The sequence below is a fragment of the Suncus etruscus genome, chromosome 4 (assembly GCF_024139225.1).
Source record: "Suncus etruscus isolate mSunEtr1 chromosome 4, mSunEtr1.pri.cur, whole genome shotgun sequence".
NCBI classification, from domain to species: domain Eukaryota; kingdom Metazoa; phylum Chordata; class Mammalia; order Eulipotyphla; family Soricidae; genus Suncus; species Suncus etruscus.
In genome coordinates, this window is record NC_064851.1 from 65,998,430 (window position 1) to 66,017,668 (window position 19,239).

The 19,239-nt window shown below is 35.1% G+C and overlaps 1 protein-coding gene and 1 non-coding gene across 3 annotated transcripts in view; one reads left to right on the plus strand and one right to left on the minus strand.

The window, feature by feature from the left end:
- KLHL32 (kelch like family member 32) overlaps window positions 1-19,239 on the plus strand; it is a 232,792-nt gene that overhangs the window by 91,264 nt on the left and 122,289 nt on the right. For both annotated transcript variants that reach the window (XM_049771331.1, XM_049771332.1), the window contains exon 4: window positions 11,170-11,277. In XM_049771331.1, coding sequence (XP_049627288.1) covers window positions 11,170-11,277 — 108 coding nt within the window. The remainder of the gene's footprint in view (window positions 1-11,169; window positions 11,278-19,239) is intronic.
- LOC126007467 (U6 spliceosomal RNA) lies at window positions 15,701-15,808 on the minus strand. Its single transcript, XR_007495036.1, has one exon. It is a non-coding gene; the product is annotated as a U6 spliceosomal RNA (small nuclear RNA).

Here is a 19,239-nt window from a genome sequence, read left to right on the forward strand (position 1 = left end):
ACCTGGATTGATCATGTGCAAGTCCTACCTGCCTTACTTTCTCTCTCTCTCTCTCTCTCTCTCTCTCTCTCTCTCTCTCTCTCTCTCTCTCTCTCTCTCTCTCTCTGATGCCTATGATTCAATATTTTACAGAGCTATGTAGAAAAATTTTTATTCAATTTGTATTTTAGATTGTCACAGTCTGACATCAGGTCAAAATAAATATTTGATTTGCTATAATTGTTATTATAAAACTATGGAACCAGTGAGATACTACAAGGGAAAGCTATATCTTTGTATGGGCCTAATATTGAGCAGTTATTTCACCAAAAAGTGAAAATATTGAGAAGAATGAAAATCTATATATTTTATCTAAAATTTAATAAATAATATATAACTTTATAATATTACAAGAACTATAGTAACTTTTGGAAGGTATTTAAATTCTTGTGAGTTATTCTTAAACTTTGGTTATTTATACTATAAGGGACTTTGTGTGCGGCCTACATTAAAAAGTATCATATGTGTTTGCAGGAGTGAAATTGAGCATATGGAATCACCTGGACACTTCATATTCAATGAACTGACCTATTCCATTTTGGTTCAGGAAGGTTCCAGTGAAGTGGTTGCCTAGCAACTAATGGAGTTAGATGACAGTGTGTTAGTCAGCATTTGTGTATGGGTTAGAAAGGGAGGGGTGTCCCAGTGTCTATTATCTGATACAGAACTGTTAAACGAAAGTGATGGATAAAATGAAAGACTGAAGAGAATTTATGCCACTGGATTGAATAGCACATTACATAATATTAGAATAAAAATAATTGAGAGGACATTAAGGGCAATTACTAAACTTTTAGTAAAAATTTTAAGAGTGAGACTGAAAAGAGTACAATGGAAAAGGTACTTGCCTTGCATGTAGCAGACCTGAGTTTAATCCATGGCAATTTATCTGATCCCCATAACACTACCAGGAGTAATCCCTGACCACAAACTCAGTAGTAAGCTTTAAGCACTAGCAGCTATGTGGCACAAAAAATATTTTTTAAAGTAATAAATTAACTTACCCATGCTTTAAAAAAGTATAATACTCAGAGATATTTGAGGAAATTGATTATCTTCACCATTCTCCTGAAAAATTCTTTATGGAAAAAATGTCATGGATTTTATGGGATAATGTAATAAATTCTCAGATAATGAGACCATGTTTCAATGTTTGTGCTTGTGAATACTTGATCATCACTCTGGCCTGTCTATTTCTGCGTCCTTTTTTAAAACTCAGCCAAAATTCTTTCTAGATAATCAGGTCAGGCAAATGGTCAGGATTGCTCTCCCTTGAGACTTGATATAGCTTGAGGGCCTGCTGAAGAAATTTCTGCCAGTATCAGATTGTCAGATAAAAAACATTCTTCACCACAAATTAAAACCCCTTTGTTTTCTCTACTCTTCATCCCAACCATTGTAATAAAATTTGTTAATAGCAATTGTGAGGTGACCACATAAAATTCCTCTTTAGGTAAATATTATAAGAGAGACAGGTCAGATAAAGTCAAATAGAGTCATTGAGAAGAGGTAGGTGGCTGATAGATTTGTCTAAAGGCCCTACCACTTCATCATTCCAGAACATAGAACATTTTACATTCTAAGGCCCAGTTTATAAAATTGAGTTCCATAACTTAAATTTTCTAAACAGAAATCAAGCCCAGTCTGGGACTCAGTCTACTTTGGGGTTTGGGTCTTGGGTCTTCTTTTCAGGCTATAAGATTTCAGCAGTGACTTTGGGCATTAAATTTTGATGATTTACAAGAGACACAAACTATAACAATCTAAACTTAAAATGGGCCTGTTATACTGACAGGTCAGAGGGCAAAGGGTGTAGTATAGAATGCAGTCTGGAAACATGGGTAAAGGGAAGTCAAACTTTGTGGCAGGATTGACCTTGATTCATTGTATGTCTGAAATACAAGTATGAAGAACCTTGTAAATCACAATGGCTTCAATAAAATAAAAAAATAATTTGATGATTTAGAAAATTATAATTAGGTTCTATTTCCAAGAGCATGCAGGTGGATATATGAAAGTTCCTGGATGCAATTACAATGAAAGCAGGCTTCTCTGTGCTAGAAAGTCGTTCACAGAAACAGTAGGGTGAGAGCAACAAGTAAAAGGGAAACATAGCTTTTGACCACTCTTAACTTGGAACCCAACAAGATGGCACGTGGAAAGTCTCTGGACTCTCAGTTTGGAACAGCTCTAAACTTCATTTAGGGAGATATTATTAAGTCTTCATTGACTACTGACAGTTAAGCTTTGTCTCTTGCCCTTTCAAGTTTCTGGAAAATTATGGGCAGAACTAAAATTTGTCTCTCTATTACCATTATGGCAATTAACTTGGATTTACCAAAAGTTAACAAGTTAATCTTCATAAATACAAACACAAAGTTATCTAACTTTATTGTGGCATATAGAATTACTGGATGAAGAAATGTCATATACTAAGGGGGAGGGGCTTAGATCACCTTAACCCCAGAGTTTAGGAAGGAGAAGGGCAGAGAGGGAGGAAATCTTAAAGTGGATAGGAAAAAAGATAAGAAATGAAAATAATGGTCTGAGTCTGAGCTTCAGTTATATTGGGGATGTGGAGAGTGGTATAGCTATACATCCAAAGAACAGACTCAACAAAACTTAAAATATGAGATCTAAGCTGAAACCACTAAACTTTGTAATGTACCTGCCAGGTAGCAGGGAGGGGGCGAGGGATGATAGAAAATGGGAGTTGACACTATTTGTCAGATTGGTGTTGAAATATTATATGTCTAAAATTCAACTATTAATAACTTTGTAAACCTTGGCTCTTTAATTAAATAAAAATTAAGTTAACCTCATTAACTTGATATATTGAGAATCTGAAGACACCCATTTAAACTTTTTATGGCTCTGAAACTTTCTCAGGAACTGAGAACAAGAGACCATATGCTGTGACAAAAAATGCTGCGATAATTACTCAAAGAAATTCTAATTTGAGAAGCTGTGAAATAAGAGCTATGAATGAAGATGAGAGAGGGTTGACAGAGGGATATATTCCCTTTGGTCACTAGAATGGTCAAATAACTCTATTTCTTATCAATCACAATATTATATAGGCTTAAGAACTATTATTTAATCCAACTGTGATTAAATAAGGGGGAAAATGAGTGAATTTATCAATCTACTATGACCGAGGTGAGAACATTATTAGGAAGTTGATTATAATTTATTTAATAATTATTATTGACTAAAAATTGGTTGTCTTATCACTTCAAATATTCATATATACAAGAAGTGGTTTTCAGGGGGCAATGGACTAAATCCAGTTTAGTCTCTTAAATTTTAATGTGCTTGTGGTGCACCTGGCTTTCTTGTTAAAAAGTCTTCTTCCTGGGGTCGGAGCAGTGGCTCAGCAGTAAAGCATTTATATGGCTGACCTAGGATGGATGGCAGTTTAATCCTCTGGCATCCCATATGGTCCCCAAGCCAGGAGCGATTTCTGAATGCATAACCTTAGCATCACCAGGTGTGACCCCAAAACAAATAAAAAACCAAACAAACAAGCAAAAAGGCTTTTCCTATCCCTTAAGTATCCTGGGATCTGAAGTCCATATTTCTAACCATTTCTCCTGTGACTGATCAATTCTGCTGATCTAGAGACAATACTTTATGTAGTAAGAGGCTGGAGATATTTAAAATTTTATTTATATAATAAAAGCTGGATTTTAAATAGTGAACTCAGAAAAACCTTGGGCTTGGCGGTTTAGAACAATGAATGGTCTTGCAAGTGTAAAGTCTCAAGTTTTGTCTCCAGTACCTCCACATATACAGATCATGACCAGTGCTGGCAACAGGCAATTTCTGGTCAGTACTGGCAATGCATGGGTTCACAACCTCTATAGGCCACTGCAACCACCAATTGCGAGAGGACCATGGCCAAGAAGTTTGATCTCTGGCAAACAGATGTGTCAGTGTCACAGTGATCCTTACAATTAGACTATAAATGAACACCATAACTGGAGTACATCCCCTGGGCACACAATGTAACCAGCACATTTAAAAAAGTAAAATCCTGGCTTAGCATCTCAACTAAGTGTGAGAACTGCAAAGTGATATATAGTCTCTGGCAAACACAAGTAAAAATTGAGTAACACAGCTCCATTATGAAAGAAAAAATAAAATAAAAATAAAAGATGCGGACACATATCTAAATCAACATGTGCAGCATTAAAAACAACAAAAGAACCTCATCTATATTGTATTCACAGTTTTATTATATTTAATTTCGGGGTTATTGGGACCACGCCTGACTATACTCAGGGTTAATTCCTGCTCTAAACTCAGGAATAGGCTCTGGTAGATTTGAGGGATTATGTTAAGCGCCAGGGAGCTAACTGGGGTCAACAATGTGCAAGTCAAGCACCTTAATCCCCCTACTACCTCTTCAAGCCTCAGTCTATCTTTTGACTTAACCATTATGGCTTTAGAAGATTTTGAAATATAGACTTGTGCTATTGGCTTTCATATGAGTACAAACCAAAAGATTAGTTCTTTTGTTGGGGAAGGGACATACCCAGTGGTGCTCAGGGGTTACTCCTGGCTCTGGACTCATAAGTTACTCCTGGCAGCTCAGGAGACCATATGGGATGCCGGAGATTGAATCTGAGTCAGCTGTGTGTAAGGCCCTACCCACTATGCTATATATCCATCCCCAAAAGATTACTTCTTTAGTATCTTGTCAAACATATTTTAAAAGCCTGAGCAAAAGTATCATTCTAAATATCTGTGTGAGCTTAATTTGTGACACATAAAGGAATGAATTTATTCCTTTAACATTTCTTATTCCTTTAACTTATTCCATAACATGATGGTAATATGATAAAATGTTGAAATTCATATGTAAGAGATAGAACGACAATGACTGGGAGGTGACAAAAGCACCAGAGAATGTGCAGAGTTAGAGGATCTGTGAGTGTGACCCAAGGCTAATGCCATCTTGGTAGATACCTTGCAGATGTTTTTATTTATTTTTTTTAGTATTCCAGACAAGGTTGAATACTATTATTCATAGATAACCAAACTTCATGATAAATAAAGCTTTGGCCTTAATTTATAGCTAAGAAAAAGAAAATATTTTTGTTTCTTTTCCTTTACATTATCTCCCAGAAAATATAAGTAGTTACTATACAACAGTGCTAGGAAAACTACAGTTTTAGAGAGAAATAGGATAACACATAAAGGTACTGTTTTTTCCCAGGCTTAGGATCACTATGTAATTAATTTACATAATTTACACAGCCAAGAGTCAGGCTGTGAAATCTAGAGAGATTCTTTGAATAAACAAGATTATTTTTGAAGATATTGGGACATGCAACTTGTTGCAGTGTGATCAATTTTTTCTTCATGGTGAGTTGAAATAGTTTCTTGAGATGTCTAAGTTTAAATGTATAGATTTTTGCTACAAAGTTATATTTATAGTAGTATAATTTCACTGACTTTTTTACCTTTTTTATTTAATTTTAGGAATATTATTAGACTGTTAAAGTAAGTATTAAGGCAACTGAAAATATAAAGAATGAAAATTATCAATGAAACAATCCTAGCCTTTCAGGTCATTAAACTTCCCTAATGGATCTGGTTGATTTTGCATTTATGAGATAAAGAAGTAAATTGCCCAGTTCAACTGTGGTCAGGATTCCTAGAAATTCGCTATTGTGGTTAATTGAACAGTCTCATTAACTGAAATTTACTACAAATTGTATATGTAAGTTATAACCAAAATGCAATAAAGGGTAATCACCATTAAACCAAATGGAGAAAATCAGTCTCTGTTGATTCAGAAGTTATTTCAAATCTCTAATGACTCATGGCCATTATACACATCACTCAATCTATAATGCTGGTCATAGGAAAGATATAAGGGATTGAGCTGGATTGACTGCAATCATCACACAATCGCTCTTTTTAATAACTTCCTTAACGATGTCTATTTCTATTTAATTTTTAATAACATTGAAAAGTTGAAAGCTACCCTAAATGATTCAGCTATTTACATATAAAGTCATTTGGGTTCTTGATAAGAATAAAATTTATAGGGCCCGGAGAGATAGCACAGCGGTGTTTGCCTTGCAAGCAGCCAAGCAAGAACCTAAGGTGGTTGGTTCGAATCCCGGTGTCCCATATGGTCCCCCGTGCCTGCCAGGAGCTATTTCTGAGCAGACAGTCAGGAGTAACCCCTGAGCACTGCCGGGTGTAACCCAAAAACCAAAAATAAATAAATAAATAAATAAAAATAAAATTTATAGACTATTTTGCCTATGTCCAATACAAATTTAGAAATATTCATATAATTCACCAGGTACACAATCATATTTCACCACATGTAAGTCTTAAAAATGTCTGTCACCTGCCATTCTACTTCTCTTTGAGAATGCAGCAGAATTTCTGTTGGTTCGTTTTAGGTCTTAACATCCTAAAATGGGCTATAGCTCATCTCAATCAAGATGACTGAAGGAAGCTTAATTCATCTACTGTGATATTTATGACTGAATTTGTGTCATTTTTTTATGACATACTAAAGAAATGATGCACCAAAAAACTATAGAGCTCACTAGGGTGGGCTCTTAAAGGGCACAAACACAAACTGAGTTTTTGTTAGCAAGATTTGTGGTGGCAACAACACCTTATAACCAAGAAAGGTGTGATGGCTACAAATCTCAGCCTGCCTGCGGCTCTCCTCAAGTCAAAACAGTGAGAATCAAGCAAGAATCTAAAGTGCTCTCAATTTTTATTATTGAAACTCTGGTCCTTTAATTTCACTGGATACAATTTGTTAAAGTGCTCTCAAATTTTTAAACAAAACTTCATCTCAGGATTTTGCAGAATTTTGTGCCTAGATAGAATGTGCTGCTTTATCCTATACATCTCTGTTGTATTTGATAATGTGAAAATTCTTTCCTTATCTTTAGCAGTAGTTTATATCCTACCAGTTTACATACTTTACATTTAGAAAATTTCTTTTTACATTTAATGAAATCGTTTTGGTTTTGAAACAAGGAATATTTAGACATTATCTACAAATAAAGTCTTGAAGTACATGTCTATTCACTTACACATTAATTTGTGTGAATTTATTCTATGGATGCAGTTCTGGTCTGAGGATAACTCTATGAGTGAGGAAAATATGTCCAATTTCATAGGACTATCAGTTTACCTTTTTAAGAATTTCAATGCTAAAAACAACTTTGATCTCATACATTTATACTAGGGAAACTGATCTCCCCCAAGGACTACCTTAAACATTGGTCTTGATTACTTAGTTCCCTCCTTTTAATCATTTTTTTAACCAGTTTGCTAATGTTTATTTTAAAAAATGTAGGACAGGAAATAGTACAGTGTTTAGGGTAAGTGTCTAGCATGTGCTTGACCTAGGTTCAATTCTTAAGTCACCCATCACCTGGCTCATCCCTGGAGGCCCCAGCACCTCTCATTTGGCACCCGTATCTCAGGCATTGAGAGCCGGTGCACTGCATCCTTTTGTACTTGCATTGAACTGCTAGTTTATTGGAAAATTATTTTGGGTAATGTCTCCAGACTTCCTAATCACCATTTGGGGAGTCCTTCTTCAAAAAAATTATGGTATTTTCATAAGTATTTATTTTTGTTGTCTAGTTTAGGTACCCCACTCAGATGTGTTCAGGAATCCTAGTTTATATTGAGGGATCATTCCTTGTGTAGTTTGTGGGGCTCAAAGGACCATATGGGGTACCAGAGATTGAACCCATGTTGAGCTTATGCAAGGTATGCACCCTACCTATTGTACTGTTTTTCCATCCCCCAATTATTGTGTTTTAAATTTGTAATATTAAAATTTTAAGGTTCTATAATACGATATAGAAGGAATTTAAGTGTTCATATACATGGTAATAATGATTTGGTGTCAGTTTATAGAATATAGGAGTATGTGATGAAATTAAAGCTCTGAAACCAGACCAGTGATTTTGAATGGGAGTGTCATTAGGAAATACTTGAAAAGATTGGATTTTTTTAATAAGTCAGTGGGGCTCAAGAGAGCTAAGGAAAATGTCTCAGCTCCAGTTGGAATTAGAGGTATGTGGGAAATTAATGCAATCAACCTGGGCTAAAAAATGTTTCTATTTATTAAGTATTATCAAATATTAGAATTGAGTTTGAGCGTAGATGTATCTACAACTCAAGACAACCCTGGGAGGTTTTTTGCACATGGTACACAAGATGGAGCTGGTGTCCCATATGGTTCCCCAAACCAGGAGTGATTTTTGAGTGTATAACTAGGAGTTACCCCTGAGCATCATTGGGTGTAGCCCCAAAACCAAAATAAATAAATAAATAACTCTCTCACTGAGGATTCCTCCATGTCCTATCCAGTATATACCTGTGGCTTTGGAAAGACAACTAGGACAGAAGGTTTAAAAACCTGTGTGTTGGCATCTTATTCTGTAACTTAGATCAGGAACATTTTTTATTTCATTAATTCATAAAATTCTCCTGAATTTTCAGTAGTCTGTTTTCTACATTAAGGTAGACAGAGAACATTTTTTCATCATATCAAGTGCAAGTGCAATTACGACTCAAAATATCTCAAAAAAATGTTAGTGTGGAGAATGTTAAACAAAAATGTTAAAAATAAGGGCCGAAGCAATAGCGCAGTGGTAGGGTGTTCGCCTTGCATGCCACTGACCCAGGATGGATCTCGATTTGATCCCTAGGATCTCATATGGTCCTCCAAGTCAGGAGAAATTTCTGAGCACATAGCCAGGAGTAACCTCTGAGCATCACCAGGTGTGGCCATAAAACAAAAACAAACAAACAAAAAAGTTAAAAATGTTAAAGTGTTAAAAAAAATGGGATTACTGATTAATTTAAAAAAAATACTGAAAAAAACTGAAATTTTTTTCAGGCTCTTTTTTAGTAATTAGAAGTGATATAGAATCCAGTTCAGAATTAAACTAATCAAAATATTTTTGTGATAAACTGCTTTTTAAATTTATTATATATCTTTATTTTATGGAGACCATTATGAATTACAAGTCTTTTATAGTTATGTCTAAGGTACATAGTGACAATGAATTAGGGCCATTCCCATCACCAATGTTGACCTCCCTCCATCCGAGTTCCCTGCATTCCATACCTCCTCCTCTAGCTCTCAGGACTACCACTGTAACAGGTCCATTTTGTGTTAGCTTGTAGTTTTGGTCTCTTGATTCTATTGTTATTGACTTTGGGATGGGTATTTAGATTTGATCTTTTATTTTCTCCCCTCAATGCTCCTCAGACTTCTTGACCCCTGGGCCCAATCCACTTTATTTTTCTGTCCTCAATTTGTAGGAGACAGAAATATTAGACAGGTCAAAATGACTCAAGTTCTATGGTTCTATGAAAAAAGTGGGAGCACCTATTTAGAATAAAAGTAATATTAAAAAAAAAGGAAAATAAAGAGGGGGAGGTTGGGAGAGGGGCAGATATGGCTTTTTCTTTCTTTCTTTCTTCTTTCTTTCTTCTTTCTTTCTTTCTTTCTTTCTTTCTTCTTTCTTTCTTTCTTTCTTTCTTTCTTTCTTTCTTTCTTTCTCTTTCTTTCTTTCTTTCTTTCTTTCTTTCTTTCTTTCTTTCTTTCTTTCTTTCTTTCTTTCTTTCTTTCTTCTTTTCTTTCCTTCTTCCTTCCTTCCTTCCTTCCTTCCTTCCTTCCTTCCTTCCTTCCTTCCTTCCTTCCTTCCTTCCTTCCTTCCTTCCTTCCTTCCTTCCTTCCTTCCTTCCTTCCTTCCTTCCTTCCTTCCTTCCTTTCTTTCTTTTTGCATAGTTACAACAAACGTTAGGGAAATTAGAAAGGAAATTCCATTGGCCTAAGAGATTCAGGGTGTCTTCATCCATGTAGCAAATTGTCAAAAGACTGACTACAGGCCACAAAACATGAGAACCTGAGAGAAATGGATAGATTCATGAACTCATAACCTCTGAAGGATGAACCATGATTATCTAGCATATTTCAACAGACCCTTCACTATTGAGGAAATGTAAATGATATCAAAAGTCTTCCCCAAAACAAAAGCACAGGCCCTGAAGGAAAACTATACAGCTGTTAGATGAAATGAAGTCACAAAATTTGCTTATACATGGATGGATTTGGAGACTATTATGTTGAGTAAAATAAGTCAGAGTGGAAACTTGCACTGGTGAAGGGTTTCTGTGCATTTTATGGCTGATCCAATTACGAACATGTGTGTAACCATTGAGCTTAAATAAAGAAATTATTAAAACTAAATAAATAAATATGCCTGATTTAATTATTTTAATTTTCAGGGTTTTTATTTAAAATCATTTTTTATTCAGTGCAGTGTAATTTTCTATTAATACTTCATTTGGAGATCAGTTTGGGAGTAAATTTATTTTTACTGAATAACATGATTTTCAACCTTAATTAAACATCAGAATCAGCTGAGTAACTTATTACATTACATATTTCTGGCCTCAACCAAGAATTTTTGATTAGGTAGTATTTACTTAGTGCCCTCAGAATTTACACCTTAACACATTTACAAGTTATGCTGGTGTTGGCATCTCAGGGGCCCCACTTTGAGACCCTATATAGAGTGATAGCTGGCAGGGGAAAAGAACAAAACACATCCTTGATGTGAAACCATGTTGAGAACAATTTTCAGAATTCCTGCTTCTTAAGTGGCAGAATGAGACCCCAGGATAGAAAATGACCCAGTGAGTGAGCTAAACATGTCATCCAAAGAGCAGCCATCGAAATAATAACAGTAGGCATCTGAAATGCTGTTTTGGTGGCACTATACCTATCAAGACAGCAATAATTTTGCAGTGACTTGTAGAGAAGCTTTGTAGAAGTGTTTAAAATAATCCAGTCAATAACAACTCAAAGAATGGAAGTGTATAGCATTCGGTAACCTAGAGTTTTGTCCCCAAGATTCAATGGCTTTTGAGCACCACAGGTGTGTGCCTCAGGACATCCCCTCAGCAACACTAGATTTTTGCAATCAATAGGAATGCCTAGTTCCCAGAAAATACCTCAAATCAAACTTTAACTTGTAAAACTGTGTTCTTTTTCTAGGTGTTGTCTTACATTCATGCTTTTAAGTTCCATGACACTCTCTTTCTCTGCTATCTTAGGCAATGTTCAGTCTTTGTATGGTGGAAAGTGGAGCTGATGAAGTGAGTTTACATGGTGTAACCAGCCTTGGCTTAAAACAGGCTTTGGAGTTTGCATACACAGGACAGGTATGGTACCAAATATCATCTCATAGTCTCAGGATTTTAATTATACCAAGAAAGAGATAAACTTTCATGTATGAGATTTATTTTTCTTGCTATTTTATTCTTTTAAAAATGTTATATCCACTCGCTTTTATAATTAATAGTATAAAAAGTTAATTTGATTTTAAGTATATTTTAGTGAACATAGTAATTTGTTCGTAGCACAGCAACTTGCTGGAGTAAAATTTTAATACTGATCTATCATGTTGTACAAGAGTTTTCAAGGTGTCATAAACTTTTGCTGTCATAAAAGTTCAATACTTCCATCATGGTTTTAATGGCTTAAAACAAGACTAAAAGAATAAAAGCACCCCAAAATCTGTGTCTAGCATTATCACATCATGCTCTCCACTCATATCTCATAGCTAGGGTCTCAAGCATTTAGTTAAAATGTGATGGTTTGCTAGCCAAATAATTTTAAAATTGATAAGGATCTCCAGAGAACTTCCATTTTCATTTGAGACCAGCTCAGTTAAGTCATCCTGGATGCATGAGCTTCTATAAAGGTTTACTCTTTAGTTCATTTTTGTCCAACTTTTCTGTTAGGTATTTTTCTGCTAATTTAAGGGCCTCTTGGGAAGTTCTGTCCTGATAGATGAGAGTAATTTATATAATAACACATTCTTATTATGATGGAAGGAATAATAGATGCAGAACAAAAGTCACAGTAGAAAAAAAGGAGGCCCAGTAAACTGGTGCAAGGCTTCATGGAGAATGTGGTATTTGGATCTTGCTGGGAGTTCATTTCTGCTCAATTTTCTCCTTTAGAAACTTGCTAATGTATCTTATATTATCCTTTCTCTTATCTGTAGCTAGTCAAGTTTGAGATATATTTTGTAAAGTAATTGAGACAACTCTGTAGCTGAAATGAAAATGATCTATAGTTAGAAGAATCATCCATAAAGTAGCAGGTGCAAAGAGGAAAAGAAAGAGATGAATTTCAGGGTCAGGGTCAACCAACCAAATTTGATGCCTTAGGATATTATGATTGTTCAGAGTCGTCAAGACATATTCCTAGTAATTTGAATGAATAATGTGCTGTATGCCTTTTAGTTTGCAGTTATAACAGCCCTAAATTTTGCACATTTCTCTTTTCATGCTTGAATTATCATCAGACCTGTTTTTGCCTATGTTTCACTGGTATCTAATAAAAATCAAAGAGTAAATATTGCAATTTTACAAATTGCAAATTTATGATCTATCCATAGTTTTTGTACATAAACCTATGTACAAAGAAAACTAGTTTGTGTACAAAAATCTGTACATAATTTTTGTATTCAGCACACTAGCAGCCAAATAGTTCAATCTTGGAGACTCTAGTCTGTAAAGCACTGAAAGCATTAATAAGCAATCTGGCAAAAATACTATTGTGAATGTTGAAGGTAAAACATAAAGCATATATAATTGCCTACATTATTTACTTTCTTTGCTCTGTAATTTCTTTAATGATATATTTGAGATACATACATCATATATATACATATATATATACTTTGTGATATATCAAATATGATGATATGAACAGTGAACTCTGATCAGGGATACTCAATCAAACTCTTAATAGTGTCCAGGTTTTTAATATAGGCTCAATTATACATTGTCTCAATTTTATATTTTATATATTTGTCATGTGTTTGCCTTTAGAACAAATCATCTATAAGCATGAATTGAAGTTAGTAAAAGAAAAACTTCCTAAAATATTTTCTAAATGCACAACTTTTAGAAGAGGAATAATTACTGGGGAAGATGTAAATAGTTTATGGAAGGATAGGTAAATATTATTATTTAAACTCATGGGGGCCGGTGAGGTGGCGCTAGAGGTAAGGTGTCTGCCTTACAAGCGCTAGCCAAGAAAGGACCACAGTTCGATCCCCCTGCATCCCATATGGTCCCCCCAAGCCAGGGACAATTTCTGAGTGCTTAGCCAGGAGGAACCCCTGAGCATCAAATGGGTGTGGTCAAAAAAAAAACCCAACAGGATTTTAGGACCTGAGTGATAGCACAGTGGTAGGGCATTTGCCTTGCATGCAGCCATCCTGGGACGAATCTGGATTCTATCCCCATCATCCCATATGGTCCCCCAAGCCTGCAAGGAGTGATTTCTGAGCACATAGCTAGAAGTAACCCCTAAGCATGGCCGGTGTGGCCCCAAAACAAAACAAAACAAAACATTGAAAACATATTTTTAAACTTTATGGACAGGGGAAGAGATGTGTTTGGACACTTTAGAAAGTGAATTATTTTTATCGTTCTCACCACTTGGATGCCTTTTCAACATTCATTTCCCACATGTTTCAGGTGCATTTGTATTGGGTTATGATTACTATTTTCTGAAAAGCTGAAGTTTATATAGTCTTTCTTATATAACTCCCACAGCAGTTATGCATTTTAAATACCAAACAGATTCTATTATAATTTCCCCCTTTAGATATGATTCATCACCAAAAAGTGAAGTTGGAATGATAACTATGCTTGTAAAGCGAAAAGAAAATTCTCTTTCTAGCATGAAACTGAAATTATTGTTATACAGGGTTGGAACATAAATACATACATTTAAGTGACATTCTTTACTTTCTTACTTGCAATTCACTTTTGTGGGCATCACTGATTTATGATTTTCAGCGATGACAAGTATACATGGGTATAAGCCAGAGTTTACATTTATCAACCTCTAGCTAGTTCTACTAACAGTTGATTATACATTCAGTCAGTTGTAGTAAGCATAGTATAAAATGTAAGTATTTTAAGAGTCTGAAAATTGTCTCTGCCTTAGGAGAGAAATTAGAAGTACAGAGTGGGTGTGATGAATGAATGCTGCTAAGAGTAATGTTCCTCCTACACAGTGCTTTAAAGCATAGCCCCCTTAAACTTGGCCTACAGGTTTTATCCGGGAAATTTAGAAGAAAAATCAAACTCTTCTCCTAATGCTAATATATTCTTTGACATTTTTCTCATCATGGAGCATACACAGCAAACGTAAGATTCATCTCCACATGAATTAGATACACCTTCCTGTGATAAACCTGCTTGGAGCCTGGGTTGCATCACAGCACATGTTTCCTTGCACAGACGTGTAGCAGAACCAGCCACAGAGGACAAGGAACATGGCTGCTATGTATGCTGTATACTGGGCTGGCTCTGAGGGTTAAGTTGAAAGTAAGAGGTTGTGATATAAAAACTGTAAAATGGGTGCAGCTGCCTTAGGGAGACGAGGCCACAGTGCACTAAAGAAACTACAGACTCATTCCCTAATAGACAAGAGAACATTACTTTTATATGGGCTTGTTACAATCTCCTAATTTTCTGTCTTCACTCGGGAATTCATTTGTATTTCAGACCATTACTGAGTAGAATAGAAAAAAGTATGAGGGGCAGCGGGATTGTGATGAAGAAATGACTCAGGAAAGGAATCTCTGTCCAATTAGTCTAGAGCTCAATCACACAGGAGTAAAGAACGCCTGGCTAGGAAATCTCCTATAGACAGAGATGAGCAACTAATATTCTACAGATTTATACAGAAAGTGCTTTGTTTGGAAGACTTCCAGTCCTCAAGTGTATGGAAAAATTCTCTAAAAATATGACTATTAAGATAAAAACAAGTACTAAGAATTACAATCTTTTAAACATTACTATTTACCTTTAAATTTTCTCCTAGAAAATTTTCTATCTCCAGATTTCTGCTAATGTTGCTTTTACCATTACTAGCTATTAGCCTCTCATTGTAGCTGAGGAAGGAATCTTTGGTACCTGCTCCCTTACTTTTCCCTTTATTATCTCATAATTCCAGCCTTTTGTTCCCTATAGTAAATCCTATCTTTGTGTAGCATCATACATTATTATGATATGCAATATCATAGTATGTAGTATCACAGTACTTTTCCTTGGCATAGAGAAATGCTTTGTATAGTCTTCATAATGATATATTGTGTGGCTGGTAACACTAAAATTTATAAGCCCTTTGGAAATCTAGTAAAATAGAGTGGGAAACATCTTTTCAAGGTTTATAATTGTGGTCATTTAAAGATGAACATGAATTTAGAAATGAAAACTAAAGAAAAGTAACTCATTTTTTGTGCTTTTACATGGTAACATTTTTTCTTTCAGATTCTCATTTGATTCACTAGTATGTTTATGTGATTTTTAATAGACCTAATCAAACCAAATACTATAGCTGTACATTTTTATGATCCCTGAAATTGGACTCATTCTTCACAGCATGAATGCATTTTTTGGAGACCTACTGTCAAGTCTAGCAGCAGAGTGACAGGAGTCTTAATGGGAATTGTCTTCCATAGACCACCCTTTTCAGTATAGATGTGTCACTTTATATGGAAAATGTCGCCCATCAGAATTACTTAGAAACATAAGCTGGTTGAACTAAATGGTAGCACATGGAAGACTTGTGAAGAAATTTTCGTGTCATCCTTGCACAGGGGCCATGCTAATTTTCTCTGTATCGTTCCAATTTTAGTATATGTGCTGCTGAAGTGAGCACTTGTGGGGAAATTTCCTAAGTGCTTCTCTTTAGAGCAGTGTTATGACTATTAAGTGAGTTAAATATTTTAGCTACAGAATCTTTACATCATTTGGCAGAAAGTCTTCAGAAGTCTTGAAAGTAAAAGTCCCCAAGGTACCTGTACTGTGCTTTTAAATTCCAGAGGGCACAGTTTAAAGTGGCACATTTAAGGAAGGATATTTTAAATTGTGCAGAAAGTGTTCATTTTCTCCTCACCTTAATTCTTGTCAGGCTGTTCACAGTCTGTCTCTGGACTGTGAAAGTTTGAGGAAAGTGAAGGGAAGGAATAAAGCTTGAATTCCAAAAGTCCCAGAAGTCATGTATACTATACATAGCTAACTGCTATTTGTGCTCATTGGTCATCTCCCTGGGCTCTCCTCAAAGTCCTGGACCACATTGCTGCTTATGCAGCCTCACAACACTTGAATATTTTAAATATGAACTTCCCAGTAAAAATATACCAAATTAGATGTGAAATTATCATAGAAGCTATATAAGCTCAACAAATAAATCTAACAACAGAAAGCTCAACTAGCAATAAAAAGCTTAGTAAACCTTCAGATAGTGACATAGTGATTCCATTGTGAGATATAGAGTAAATTTCACAAATTTTCTTTTAATAAATTTTTTCAATAATCCCATTAGTATTTAGTTGTACCAAAAAATTGCCCTCCTCATATGACAAATATCTTCCTCTTCCTATCTTCCTGCTAATATGTGGACTGGAAAGAGAAATATTTATAATATAATCTTGAGAATGTATCTGATACTATTCATGGGACAATAAGTAATGTGTCCTTTTCTAATTGAGACTATCAATTAGTAGAAACCATCAACTAATATCCAGCAACTCAATGTCAACCAATTTAATAATTAATTCAAAATAGGTTTTGCATTTCAATATGTACATTTCTGTTGAATATTGCTTTTTTGTTTTTGTTTGTTTGTTTTGGGGTCACACCCAGCAGCACTCAGGGGTTACTCCTAGCTCTGCGCTCAGAAATTGTCCCTGGCAGACTCAGGGGACCGTATGGGATGCTGGGATTTGAATCACCATTCATCTGCATGCAAGGCAAACACCCTACTGCAGTGCTATCTCTCCTGCCCCTCTGTTGAATATATCTGAAGAAAACTGCATTGTGAAACATTTTCTAATTTATGATGTTTGTCTAAGAATTGTTTTTGTTTGACATAGAGAGTGAATGATAGTCCTCATTTGAGAATATTTCTAAGTAGAAATGGTTACAATAGTGTTCTTTCTTGATCACTGGAAGTTCTGCATATTGATCATTCTCAGAATCATTCTCTAAGAAAGTTTTAATAATTCCTTTAAGTACTCTCAAATAACCTCACTCTAACTGGAATGAGATTAAAAGTTTATGTAGTGGACAATCTTAATTAACCTTTTAATTTTTATAAGATGTCAGCCTATTGATGACTTTTTAAAATAAATGTACATTCTTTTATACAACGAAAGATAATTATTGTGCCTGTAAGCCATCCTTTGTTGGCGTGCTCTTACAAAAGATCTTTTGGAAAAATTATACACTTTACTGATGCCTAGAAGGTATGCAGTTTGAAGTGATAGTTAAAAGGTATGTCGTCTGGTTTTGCGTATATATTATCTTACAAATATTAGTCCACTTTTACTATCCTAAGGTGAAACTTTTCGACATGTGAAAATTTTTATTTCAATATAGTTTTATTTACTAAAATGAAATTATTTAATTTTAAGTTATTTACCCCAATTTTCTTAAACATCAAGAATGTCTTGATCATATTATATGAGTGCATATGACTTTTCTGCACTGTGCGTTGGACCTCTGGGCTATATTTCTAGGAGTGGAATTTCTTTTATTTGTTTTTGTTTTTGGACCACACCCGGTAATGTTCAGGGGTTACTCCTGGCTATGCACTCAGAAATCGCTTCTGGTTTGGGGGACCATATGGGACTCCAGGGTATCGAACCTCGGACTGTCCTACGTTTGCGCCAGTGTCCAGCCCCAGGGTGGAATTTCTGAGTCATATGTAAGCTCACCTGTTTTCTTTTCTTTTCTTTTCTTTTTTTTTTTTTTTTGTGGTTTTTGGGTTACACCCAGCAGTGCTCAGGGATTACTCCTGGCTCCATGCTCAGAAATTGCTCCTGGCAGGCACAGGGAACCATATGGGATGCTGGGATTCGAACCAATGACCTTTTGCATGAAAGGCAAACGCCTTACCTCCATGCTATCTCTCCGGCCCCACTCACCTGTTTTTTGAGGTCTTTCTATATTGTCTTCCAAAAAGTCTGGACCATTCAGCATTCTTACCAGTAATGAATGAGGTTCCCTTATTCACATCCTCATCAACACTAATTGTGTTTTGTTTTGTTTCGTTTTTGATGAGTCTCCTCTGTCCCAGTAAGATGTTTTTATTTGCATTTCCCTGATCATTAGTGATATAGGTTATTCAGAGACAGATCCTCAAGTATATTGTCAGTTTATCTGAAACAAAGGAGCAAAAATATGAAGTGGAGCAAGAACAACCTCTTCAACAAGTGGTGTAGGGAAAACTAGTAGGCCATATGTAAAAAAATGAATTTAGACCTTTTTCTATAGCCATTCAAAAAAGTCAAATCAAAATGGATTAAAAAATGGATATCATACTTAACTTCATAATATATAGAGAAAAACATAGGCAGAAATTCCCATGGCATTGAAGCTAGAAGCATTTTTACAGATGAAATACAACTGATTAAGCAGCCAAGTAATGGGAAGTGTCTGTCCCTCAAAGAAAAAGATGGCCAGGATACACACACAGATTGGGCAAAATGATTTGCCCACCACTCATCTGACAAAGGCTTACTATCCAAGATACATAGAGTACTGCTAAAATTCTGCAAAAAAAAACCAACAACAAACAAACAAAAAACAGACAAGCAACAACCAGACAAACATCAACCCTATCAAAAAATGCAGACAAGAGATGATCAGGCACTGCCTCATGAAGAAATACAAATGGATAAAATAGAATTACTGAGCCCTCTGCTGGCATCATTTGGTATTGTGTGAGAAATACTGCAGAGGATTTCTCTAATTCTAAATGCCAAGTTTCAAAACAAAACAATCTGATAGCAAAAGTAAATGATATTTATCATTAATATCAAAGTAAGATTCCTGAGCTAATAAAAAACCTTTTGACAACATTTATATGGCAGATAGGTGTTAAATTTTATAGAATAATAATATAGATATTAAAATAATTGATTTGTCCTGATTTCTGAATGTTTTATTTCCTTCATAAAATTCATAATTTATATTCTTAAATTAAGAACACAAATTTTTCAGACTATACAGTACGTAATAGAGATATTACCTGGATGTTAGCATATGTGTAACTAGATGTTAGGGATGCTTTGTTGAAAAAAAATT